General features: G+C 38.0%; 1 protein-coding gene across 3 annotated transcripts in view; it reads left to right on the forward strand.

Moving 5' to 3' along the window:
- LOC132395439 (protein adenylyltransferase SelO-like) overlaps window positions 1-12,107 on the forward strand; it is a 68,354-nt gene that overhangs the window by 29,511 nt on the left and 26,736 nt on the right. For all 3 annotated transcript variants that reach the window (XM_059972050.1, XM_059972048.1, XM_059972051.1), the window contains 2 exons: window positions 4,351-4,434; window positions 6,839-6,968. In XM_059972050.1, the coding sequence (XP_059828033.1) occupies window positions 4,351-4,434; window positions 6,839-6,968 (214 nt within the window). The remainder of the gene's footprint in view (window positions 1-4,350; window positions 4,435-6,838; window positions 6,969-12,107) is intronic.

Genomic DNA, 12,107 nt, shown 5'->3' on the forward strand with positions numbered 1-12,107 from the left:
CTTCACCCATGACCTTTGGTTGTAGTCCCACACAACTTAAGTGGAAAAGATCTGCTTGTATTCATCTTATCTATACCACTCATAATTTTGTATACCTCTATCAAATCTCCCCCCAATCTTCTACGTTCCAAGGAATAATGTCCTAACCTATTCAATCTTTCCTTATAACTCAGGTCCTCCAGATCCATCAACTTTCTTGTATATTTTCTCAATACTCTTTCAACCTTATTTACATCTTTCCTGTAGGTAGATGACCAAAACTGCACACAGTATTCCAAATTATGCCTTATCAATGTCTTCAACATAGCATCCCATCTCCTGTACTCCGTTCTTTGATTCAGAAGGCCAATGTGCCTAAAGCTTTCTTTATAATCCTTTCAATCTGTGACACCAATTTAATTATGGACCTGTTTTCCCGGATCCCTTCATTCTACCCTATCATTCACTGTGTAAGACCTACCCTAGTTGGTCCTACTGAAGTAAAAAAAAGCTTGCCTCTCGGGTTGCCTTTAATTCTGTCTCCTCTCACCTTAAACTTATGCCCAGTAGTTGAAGATTTTCCTACCCTGGGAAAAATGTGACAGTCATATCTGTACCCCTCATGATACTCTAATCAACTTTAAGCCACCCTTTTGCTCCTTTGCTCCATGAGAAACAGTCCAGCCTCTTTTCATAACTTTAGCCCACCAGTCCCTGCAGCATCTTTGTGACTCTTTGCTGCATGCTGTCTAGCTTAATCATAACCTTCCAGAACTGCACTCAATATTACAGTTGTGATCTCACTAATGACTTGTTCAGCAATAATGGACATCCCAACTCTTATTCTCACTGACCCATTCAGTGAAGGTTAGCATACTATTCTTCACTATTTTGTCTACCCATGTTGCCAATTTCAGGGAACTGTGTGCTTGTACCCTTCGGTCCCTTTGTTCTACAACACTCTCTCCTGTAATTCACTGTTTATGTCCTGTTTTGGTTTAATTTCCCAAAATACATCACTTCTCACTTGTTTGAGGTAAATTAATTTGTGCACTTTCCCAACTGATGTGGATCCTGTTGGAACCTTCTTCACTGCCCACCACACCAACAATTTTGATGTAATCTGCAAACTACTAATCATGTTATCCTCATTCTTGTCAAGATAATTAAGATATGTGACAAACAACAGAAATCTCCACTAATACTCTCTGACTTCTAGTCAAAAGCCAATTTTGTATCCAATCTGTTAACTCCCCCTAATTCCCATATGATTTGACCTTCTGACTCAGCCTGCCATGTAGGAGCTTGTTAAAAGCACAATAATGTCTATGTAGATAACATCTATGACCTTAAATCATCATGGTCATCTGTTCAAAAGATTTGAGACACCACTTCCTATCCTTAAAGCCATGCTAACTATCCTGAATCAGTGCTTGCCTTTCCAAACGCAGATTGATCCTGTCTGTCAGAATCCCCTCTAGTAATGTTCCCACCACTGATATTATCTCACTAGCCTGTTGTTCTCTGGCTTGACCTTGCAGCCCCAGTTTTCCAGTGCCTCTACCATGGCTAAGGAAAGTACAAAAGTCTCTGACAGGACCCTTATTTCTTCCTTTGCTTCTTACAACCTGTTAGAATAGATTTGGTCAGGCACTGGGGAATTGTCCACTTTACACACTTCTGTACTGCTGGCATATCCATATTTGTAATGTTACAATGCTTTGGGTTTGTATACTACATAAGGACTTAATATTAGATTCCAATCATGTTTCAATATGGTCATCCAGTTTCTGTCAAGTAGTGTTGTTTACATTGATTACCAAGGCAGCATCTTCAAAGTTGTGGAAGATAATGCACATTATCTGGCCCTGTGTTTCAGTATCTCATCAGAATATTGCTATTATTCATGGGAATCTGCTGAGAACCATTTGTTTCTTATCTCTTTCCATGGCCAACTAGTCAGTAAAAATACCTATATATTAATTTCCTAAATCTTGGACATTCACCTTCATAGTGGTCTTAAAATTGTCTTTATTTCCTCTTTTTCCTCTACCATGGAATTATTTCTACTTTTTAAATGCATTCCCTGTTGTCCTGATTTACCTCATGGTATGTTGAGCACTCCTCTGTGCTTGCCTAAACAATATATTTTTACCATCTGAATTGTCTGCACTTGCTGTGCTTTTTGCCTGTCATACGAGACAAATGCCATATATCTTATGTTGCAGCAAAAACATTCTAAATGGATGTAATAAAACTGAATGGTTACACTAAAAGTAATAGATTTTTCCAGATTCCTGACATCTCAACTTTGATATAAACACATAAAAACTAAAGAAATTGTGGAGAAGTAGGCCATTTGACTTTTCATACCTGCTCTGCCATTCATCAAGATCAAAGCAGATCTTCTGTTTCAAAGTGAAATAACTCATTTCAAGCTCTTTCCTCATATCCCTTATTCTGAGACTCAGATTATCTGGTTGTAGACCCCTCAGCCAGTTGAATCTTGGTATATCATACTGTACAGTAAAATTAATACTAATTCTCCAAATTTCAATTATGGAATTGTTATAATACTGAAGGTATCTGTATATATGTCAGAATGCTGTCCACGTAGATTTATAAATGGAAGAAAGAAGCCATTCAGTAAACTGAATGAAGATATTCTTGTTTTTCTGTACTAGTAGTATTGTGTGACTGTGGGTGGACAACTGAGCAGAAGCAAACTGACAATCTATTGTGAGAACTCAGAAAGTCATCAAGTCACATCACTGGGTGCTTAAGGTAACATCCTTAAAGCCATCCCACCCTTGAAAAGCTAATACTGAGTACACCACTAGCTTATACTTCCATCCAGATAATGTTTCAGTCTATGACTCACCTCTTGCTGCCAGGGTCTCTCTGTTGATTATGAGATTTCTGCTAGCTTATAGTGACCTAATCTGTGCTTTCTAATACTTCGTGTAGAAAACGATGGCTGATGGTTAAGAGCTTCCTGGAATTATTTAATGTCTTTAAATCTTTTGCTATTTTTCTGTAGATTTTAGATCTTTCCCAGTCTCTCCAATAATGTCTTGTTTGTTCCTGACTCCTTTACAAGACACAAGTGTTCTCTCACAAGCCCTGAGACATTTCTGATCTACTAGTAGCCTCAGCTCTTGTCCAACTTGTAAGCCTTTTATTTTTTTAAAATATAACTTTTTTATTCTTGGGTGCTGATATTTGTAAATTGACCAATTCAATACCTCCCCATTAAAGACTGGTTCTAGTTATCTCCTTTGATTGCTATGGTCTGTCAACAAGTTGCTTGGAAATTAAAACTCATTCTATTCCTATCTTTTCCAAGAATTTTCCTCAAATTGTATTACATTTTCTGAAATTTTCAAACTGCAGCTCTCTCTCTTCACAGCACGTATTTAGATGGAACCAATATTTTATATTATAGAAGAAAATTGAAGTTTGAATTTAATTTGGATTTCAGTTAGAATTCCAATTTTAAGAAAAAATGTTTGGAACTCTGGTCTGACATTCTTTGGTCAAGCAACTCCAATGATGCATGATGTTTTAATTCTTTAGTACACATTTACATTAATTAGCTAATTGTAAGTAAGATCTAAAATTAAGATCTGTACTAATAAGTAGCTAATTAACTTACTAGTGCAACCTGTAATCGCAATTGGCAGCATATCCAATTTATGGAAACCTTGGATTATGGACTAGTTCTGAATGCTTGCATGACCTGGGAAGTCATAGACACAAGAGTTGCTGCAGATGCTGGAAATCAAGAGCAATACACATGATGTGCTGGAGAAGCTCAGTAGGTCAGCCAGCATCTAAGGATGGGAAGAAACAGTCGACGTTTTGAGCTGACATCCTTCATCATCCATGGATGCTGCCTGACCTTCTGAGCTCCACTAGCACATTGTATGATCTGGGAAGTCTCTAAATTTTAAAAAGAATAGGTCTTCTTTATAGAGAAAGATGGTCTTGGGCAATTTCTGTGGTCGGGCACCAGTCAGGTTCCAAGGCTGCCAGACTAGAGAGTTTCAAAATGTATACAAAATTAGACAAATGTATGGAATTGTTTAAATTACAAATTGCTGTCTGTGCTAATGAAAATTGCAGCACTTTATAAAAGAATTTAATAGAGATACCTGAACAACAGTGATAATGATGTTAAAAATGATTGCCAGCATAATTCAACCAAGGGTTCTGATATTTCCTTAAAGGAAATATATGAATGGTGCGTGATGTGATTCCAACTTTCTTTTGGGTTTTATCAGTCACTGGGATTTGTACTGATGATACATTCTCAAAACATTCCCGTCATGTATCTGTTGATCAGTGTTTTTCATAAATTTTGTTTTTCAGGTGTGTGTAATACAGACAATTTCAGCATACTCTCTATTACAATAGATTATGGTCCATTTGGTTTTATGGATGACTATGATCCTAGTAAGTATCAGTTTGCCTTGATTGTAGAAAATCTGTTAAACTGCTTTGTGCCTCTGCATCACACATGCATCTTACTTGTATATGTACAAAATATTGGAGTTGATCTGCTTTACAAAGTACTGTTGTATGTTTCACCGTTTTATGTACTGTAATTATGCATTTTGGCTTTGATAGCAGTAAAGTCAGTACAATTGTTCCAATTCCTGACCATCACTTAGAATCCTTTATTGGACCCTATACTTCAGGATTTTTCCCTAAAGCATGGTGAACAATTATTCATTGATTATTGATTAAGAGTAGACCTTGGTTCCCTCCTCAATTCTGGAATCCTGTTTAGTGACATTTGTTACGGAACTCAAGCAGAAAAATATGACCAAGACATCTGGGTATGTGAATGTACTAGCGAGTTTTCACTGATCTCTAATTGACTTGCTTGTGAGGGTTAATTGGAATGAAAGTAAAAATACAGTTTAGCAAAATTATTGTGAGAATTTAAACAGAGATGGACATTATAAGTTTGAATAAATTGTAATGGGAGATAAGGAGACGGAGGAACTGAACGAGTATTTTGCATCAGTCTTCACTGAGGAAGACATCAGCAATATACTAGACATTCAAGGGTGTTAGGGAAGAGAAATATGCACAGTCACAATTACGACAGGAAGCTGAATAGTCTAAGGGTAGATAAATCTCCTGGACCAGATGGAATGCACCCTCGTGTTCTGAAGGAAGTAGCAGTGGAGATTGTGGAGGCATTAGCAATGATCTTTCAAAAGTCGATCGATCCTGGCCTGGTTCTGGAGGACTGGAAGATTGCAAATGTCACTCCGCTATTTAAGAAGGGGGCAAGGAAGCAAAAAGGAAATTATAGACCTGTTAGCTTGACATCGGTGGTTGGGAAGTTGTTGGAGTCGATTGTCAAGGATGAGGTTACGGAGCACCTGGAAGCATAAGACAATTTAGGCAGAACTCAGCGTGGTTTCCATTAAGGAAAATCCTACCTGACAAAGCTAGTGCAATTTTTTGAGGAAATTACAAGTAGGCCAGACAAGGGAGATGTAGTGGATGTTGTGTATTTGGATTTTCGGAAGGCCTTCGACAAGGTGCCGAGGCTGCTAAACAAGATAAGAGACCATGGAATTATGAGAAAGTTACATATGTGAATTGATTGATTGGCAGGAAACAGAGAGTGGGGATAAAGGGATCCCATTCTGGTTGGCTGCCCGTTACCAGTGGTGTTCCACAGGGGTCCGTGTTGTGGCCACTTCTTTTTACATTGTATATCAACGATTTGGATTATGGAATAGATGGCTTTGTGGCTAAGTTTGCTGATGATACAAAGATAGGTGGAGGGGCCAGTAGTGCTGAGGAAACAGACAGTCTGCAGGGAGACTTGGATAGATTGGGGGATGGGCAAAGAAGTGGCAAATGAATTACAATGTCGGAAAGTGTATGGTCATGCACTTTGGTAGAAGAAATAAACGGGCAGACTATTATTTAAATGGGGAGAGAATTCAAAGTTCTGAGATGCAATGGGACTTGGGAGTCCTCATGCAGGATACCCTTAAGGTTAACCTCCAGGTTGAGTTGGTGGTGAAGAAGGCAAATGCAATGTTGGCATTCATTTCTAGAGGAATAGAGTATATGAGCAGGGATGTGATTTTGAGGCTGTATAAGGCACTGGTAAGACCTCACTTGGAATACTGTGTGCAGTTTAGGGCTCTTTATTTAAGAAAGGATGTACTGACATTGGAGAGGGTTCAGAGAAGATTCACTAGAATGATTCTGGGAATGAGAGTGTTAACATATGAGGAGCGTTTGACTGCTCTTGGACTGTACTCCTTGGAGTTTAGAAGAATGGTGGGGACCTCATAGAAACATCTTGAATGTTGAAAGGCATGGACAGAGTGGATGTGACAAAGTTGTTTCCCATGGTGGGGGAGTCTAGTAAGAGAGGACATGACTTGAGGATTGCAGGGCGCCCATTCAGAATAGAAATGCGAAAAAAAAATTTTAGCCAGAGGGTGGTGAATCTATGGAATTTGTTGTCACGGGTGGCAGTGGACGCCAAGTCATTGGGTGTATTTAAGGCAGAGATTGATAGGTATCTGAGTAGTCGGCATCAAAGGTTATGGTGAGAAAGCGGGCGAATGGAACTAAAGGGAAGATTGGATCAGCTCATGATGAAATGGCGGAGCAGACTCGATGGGCCGAATGGCCAACTTCTGCTCCTTTGTCTTATGGTCTTATGGTCTAAGTCATTTGTGCTACACATATTATGCAGCCAAGGGAATATTTTTCAATTTAATTGTAGCTGAAAAATTGGGGGGGGGGAACATTTTGTTTCAATATTAATTGTTTTATTAATATCTCAGAAAACAATTTTTAATATTCCCTTGACCAGATTTTGTGCCAAATACATCTGATGATGAAGGTCGATACAAGATAGGGAACCAAGCCAATATTGGAAGATATAATCTTGATAAACTGCGTAAGGCTCTGAATCCTTTATTGGATCCCATGCAGCAGCAGTTGTGAGTAGTGTTTACAGTCATTCTTGTTTTGTCCTAGCTGACTACTAAATGTATCCAGTGCAGGACATGGTTAATTTTCCCAGTTGTATCGAAATATGCAAGAAGTGACCAAAATTTTCCTGATTAAAAATTAGGCATCGAGATGTGTTTATACAAGACTTTCTTCTACTGCAAACCAAGTCTAATAATTGGGAGCATTCTGTTTATTTTGAAACGAGTATTGGTAAATTCAGTTGTAACATTAATAGATTCTTAGCCAAGGATTAACGACCTACAGTATTTTTAGGGTGGTATCTTGTGCTGTATTCAATATCAACAAAAAGTAGAGTTTGCATTTATGCCCTACATTTAATATAATGGAAATTTCCAAGTTTCTTCACAAGAACATTTTCAAATCAAATTTGATAAAATTTTCCAAAGTGATAGCAGGATAGAAGACAAAAAGAAGTAGGCTTTAAAGAAACACACACAAAATGCTGGAGGAACTCAGCAGGTCGGGCAGTGTTTGTGGAAATTAATAAACTGTGGACATTTTGGGACAAGACTGGTTTCAGTTCATCCCTATGTTGACATTTAGAATATATTTTCTACAAAATTCTTGAAAACATTGTAGTAGAGGAAGTGCCCAAAATGTCGACTGTTTATTCATTTGCACAAATGCTGCCTGAGCAGTTGAGTTCCTCCAGCATTTTGTGTGTTTCTCTGTGTCTTTAGGTTTAAAAGAATATCTTAATGGAAGGGAGAAAGCTGGTGTAGGTTGAGGATTTGGGCAGCGGAAGGCAGAGCATCAATGTGGAATATTCCTTTGAATTGCCAGCATTCAATGCAAATTTCAGTGAAAAATACTATATTTAATGTTAAATTAACTGCAGTTTCAAACACTTAAATTTGATAATTATACCAAAGCGAATTATTCAATTATTTGCAAGAGAGATATATTCCAAATAAGAAGAAATTTTCCAATGGAAGAAGGACTGACAAGTGAAGTCAGAGCCAAAGTAAAAGCAAAAGAGATGGCATAAAAGGAAACCAAAGACACTGGGAAGATAGAGGATTGGGAAGCTTATAAAAACTTGCAGAAGGAAACTAAGAAGGTCATTAAGAAGGAAAAGATGAATTATGAAAGGAAGCTTGTGACTAATATAAAAAAAAGCTTTTTTAAGTATATAAAGGGTAAAAGAGAGTTGAGGGTAGATATAGGACCAATACAAAATGATGCTGAAGATACTGTAATGAGAGATGCAGAGATGGCAGAGGAACTGAATGTGTATTTTGCTTAAGTCTTCACAGTGGAAGACATTTGTAGTATATCAGACATTCAAGAGTGTCAGGGAAGTGAAGTATGTGCAGTGAAAATTACAACTGAGAAGGTGCTCAGGAAGCTTAATGGTCTGAGGGTGGGTAAATCTCCTGGACCTGATGGAATGCACCCTCAGGTTCTGAAGGAAGTAGCTGGAGAGACTGCAGAGGCATTAACAATGGTCTTTCAAAAATCGATAGATTCTGGTATTGTACCGGATGACTGGAAAATTGCAAATGTTACTCTGCTATTTAAGAAGGGTGGGAGGCAGCAGAAAGGTTAACCTCCAGGTTGAGTCAGTGGTGAAGAAGGCAAATGCAATGTTGGCATTCATTTCTAGAGGTATAGAATATAAGAGCAGGGATGTGATGTCAAGGCTCTATAAGGCACTCGTGTGACCACAGCTGGAGTATTGTGTACAATTTTGGGCTCCTTATTTTAGAAAGGCTATACTGACTTTGGAGAGGGTTCTTAGAAGATTCACGAGAATGATTCCAGGAATGAAAGGGTTACCATACGAGGAACGTCTGGCAGCTCATGGGCTGTATTCCCTGAAGTTCAGGAAAATAAGGGGGGAATCTCATAGAAACATTCCGAATGTTAAAAGGCCTGAACAGATTAGATATGGCAAAATTATTTCCCATGGTAGGAGAGTTCAGGACAAGAGAGCACGACTTCAGGATTGAAGGACGTCCATTTGGAACAGCGATGCGGAGAAATTACTTTATTCAGAGGGTGGTAAATCTGTGGAATTTGTTATCATGAGCAGCTGTGGAGGCCAAGTCATTTGGTGCATTTAAGGTAAAGATAGACAGGTTCTTGGTTAGTCAGGACATCAAAGGGTATGGGGAGAAGGTAAGGAAGTGAAGATAACTGGAAGAATTGGATCAGCCCATGATTGAATGGCGGAGTAGACTTGATGGGCCAATCAGCCTACTTCTCCTATATCTTTTGGTCTAATGGTCTTATATTAGACTCATTGGGCCAGAAGGGCCTGTTGCGTGCTGTATCTGTAATTAAATAAATAGTACATTCTATGATCATTTTTTCTTTTTCTCCAAATCTAAGATAATAATGTAATAAATACAGAATTAGTAAATAAAAAATTTCTTTCCTTCTGTGTGTTATATGCACAGGGTAGTGCAGGCTGTTTTCTGACCTACAAAGAATGACACAGGTCAGTTACATGGTGTACATGGTGCTTTCATTAACAGCTCTCAACAAAATTTACCTACTGTTGTAATAATACCTTTCTTCCTTTTTCTCTTGTGGGATTGTAATTATCCTTTTGCTTGACTGTATGATTTTCCAACCTTATTTTAAGGAAGCTGATTAATATCTACAGCATTTTTATGCCTTAGATTTATCATGCAGTTTCTTCTAAATCTTTTGGACTTACATTGATGAAATATTTTCTTTTTAAGTATTTTATGTACGCTGTTAGTTAAGTGACATTTGCTAGTATTGCCAAATTGAATTATTCACAGAATCTATAATAAGAGATATGAAAATAGGTTACTTAAAAAGTATAAACAAGGTTCAATAAAATCTGATTTCTGATTGGGAAATCATGTTTGATAAAGCCATTGCAGTTCTTTTTGAAGATGTAACTGGTAGAATAGCTAAGGAAGGTCAGTGTATTTGTATTTTCAGAAGTCCTACATAAGAGGTTAAGTTGCAAATTTAAAGCATTTGGCATGGGCTGAAAATGAATTCCAAAAGAGGAAACAATGGTAGTCTTATGTGGGTCTTTTTTCACTATAGCAGACAATGCTAGTAATATGCTTGGGCACCAGCTGTTCATAATATATATTGTGAGATCACAGCTCCTTCAAAGTGGCTACACAGGTTGACAGTGTTTAGAAAGCTTACTGAATGCTTGTTTTTATTAGTTGAGACATTAAGTTCAAAAGAGCTTATGTTACAACTATATAAAACTCTGGTGAGGCCACATTGTGTATTGTGTACAGTTTCGGTCACTCTACTATAGGAAGGATGTTGAGGGTTTGGAGAAGGTGCAGAAGAGATTACAGGGATGCTGTCTTGTTAGAGGGCATGTGATATCACGAGAGGCTAGATAAACCTGGGTGTTTTCTCTGGAGCAGCGGAGGCTGAGGGGAGATCTGATAGAGGTTTATAAGATTATGTGAAGCATAATAGATAGAGTAGACCGTAGGGAGTATCTGTTTCCCAGGGTTGAAATTTCAAATACCAGACGGCATCCATTGAAGGTGAGAGGGGGAGGTTCACGGGGATGTGAGGGTAAGTTTTTTTACTCAAAGTGATGAATGCCTGGAATGCACTGCCTGGTATTTGAGGCCTTTAAGAGACAGTTGGATAGGTACATGGTTATGAGGAAGATAGAGAGATATGGACATTGTGAAGGGAGGAGAGGTTAGTGTTTGGGTGTTTTGCATTAACTTTTTAGCTGGTTCGGCACAACATTGTGGGTGGTAAGGCCTGTTTCTGTGCTGTACTGCCCTACGTTATATATATTCCATATTAGCGATTTGCCTGAAGGGTTGGATTGTAATATTTCCAAACTTGACAATGACACAAATCTGAGTTGTGTACAAAGATGCTTTAAAGCCATTTAGACAAGTTAAGGGCAAATATATAGCAGATACAGTACAATGTTGATACATGTGAAGTTACCCATTTTATAAGACCACACCACCTTTGTTCTTTACTATTGATCAGTAGTAAATTGGATCAGTAGGGGTATCCAAATCCTGAAAAATAAACTTAAACAATCATGCATTCTCTATTACTATTCATGATCTCTTCCCTCTTTACAGACTTTTTATGCAATGTTCTATCAACAAGCTCCTCCCTCTTATTTGTTCATGATCCCTAACTCCATTGATCAGTTATCCTTCACTTACTCCCTTCCAGTTTGCAGCCTTGTGCTGAGGTCTGTTATTTGAGTTAGCTATCATTAAGAAAATGTGGTAAATTGGTTTGAAAGCTGTTCCTGGCCATTATTTTAGTAAAAGGTTCATGCAAAATTTCCCCCATCCAGATTAAGTATAAAGACCAATAGGGGCAGTTACAAGTAGCCCCACTATTTTTAAAAAAGGGTGCGTGAGCAAACAAGCAAGCTTGAATTAGTTAGTGATCAGTGATCAGTAATCAGTGATAGAAAATTTGCTGAAGGTGAATATTAACAAAGTGATAACTGTTGGATTGGCATGTAGAATTTTTATTTTTCTATTAGTTTAATTTTCTTATACTTGTTTGTATTTTTATATAATCAACTATATGCATGCAGTTATTTAGTGAGTCTTCAGTGGTTCCAGTTTCCTCTATATCTTTCTGGTATCCTCTTCATAACATCTTGGTTTCTGTGGTTGGTGTCAGATTGCTTGAATCTGGCTATTTCATTGGTTAATGTTATCAATGGAATTTACTGTTTTCATTAGCGTCATTGGATTCCGAAAGTATCAGGATCCAACATAACAATGCAAAATTCTTTAGGGATTCCTTAGGTCAATGTAGGGATGATGGTTCCCCTGGCTGAGGTATCTAAAACTAGTGGTCCCAGTTTTAAGACAAGGTCACTATTCAGACAGATATGAGAAGAGATGGGTCAATCTTTCAAATTTGGAAGTGGGCTGTGGAGGCTCTTTCACTAACTCTGTTCAAGTTAACAACAGATACTGTAGTATTATATTAAATATATTCAAGGGATATGGGAATGGTGCTGAAGCTGGATCCCCCAATGATTCCTCCTCATAGATACTGCCTGACTTGCTTAGTTCCTCCAGAATTTTGTGTGTGTTCCACAAGGGAATTGCTGCTTCATACTATATGTTCAATTCTTACATGCCAAAATATAG

Source organism: Hypanus sabinus, chromosome 6 (genome assembly GCF_030144855.1).
Source record: "Hypanus sabinus isolate sHypSab1 chromosome 6, sHypSab1.hap1, whole genome shotgun sequence".
NCBI classification, from domain to species: domain Eukaryota; kingdom Metazoa; phylum Chordata; class Chondrichthyes; order Myliobatiformes; family Dasyatidae; genus Hypanus; species Hypanus sabinus.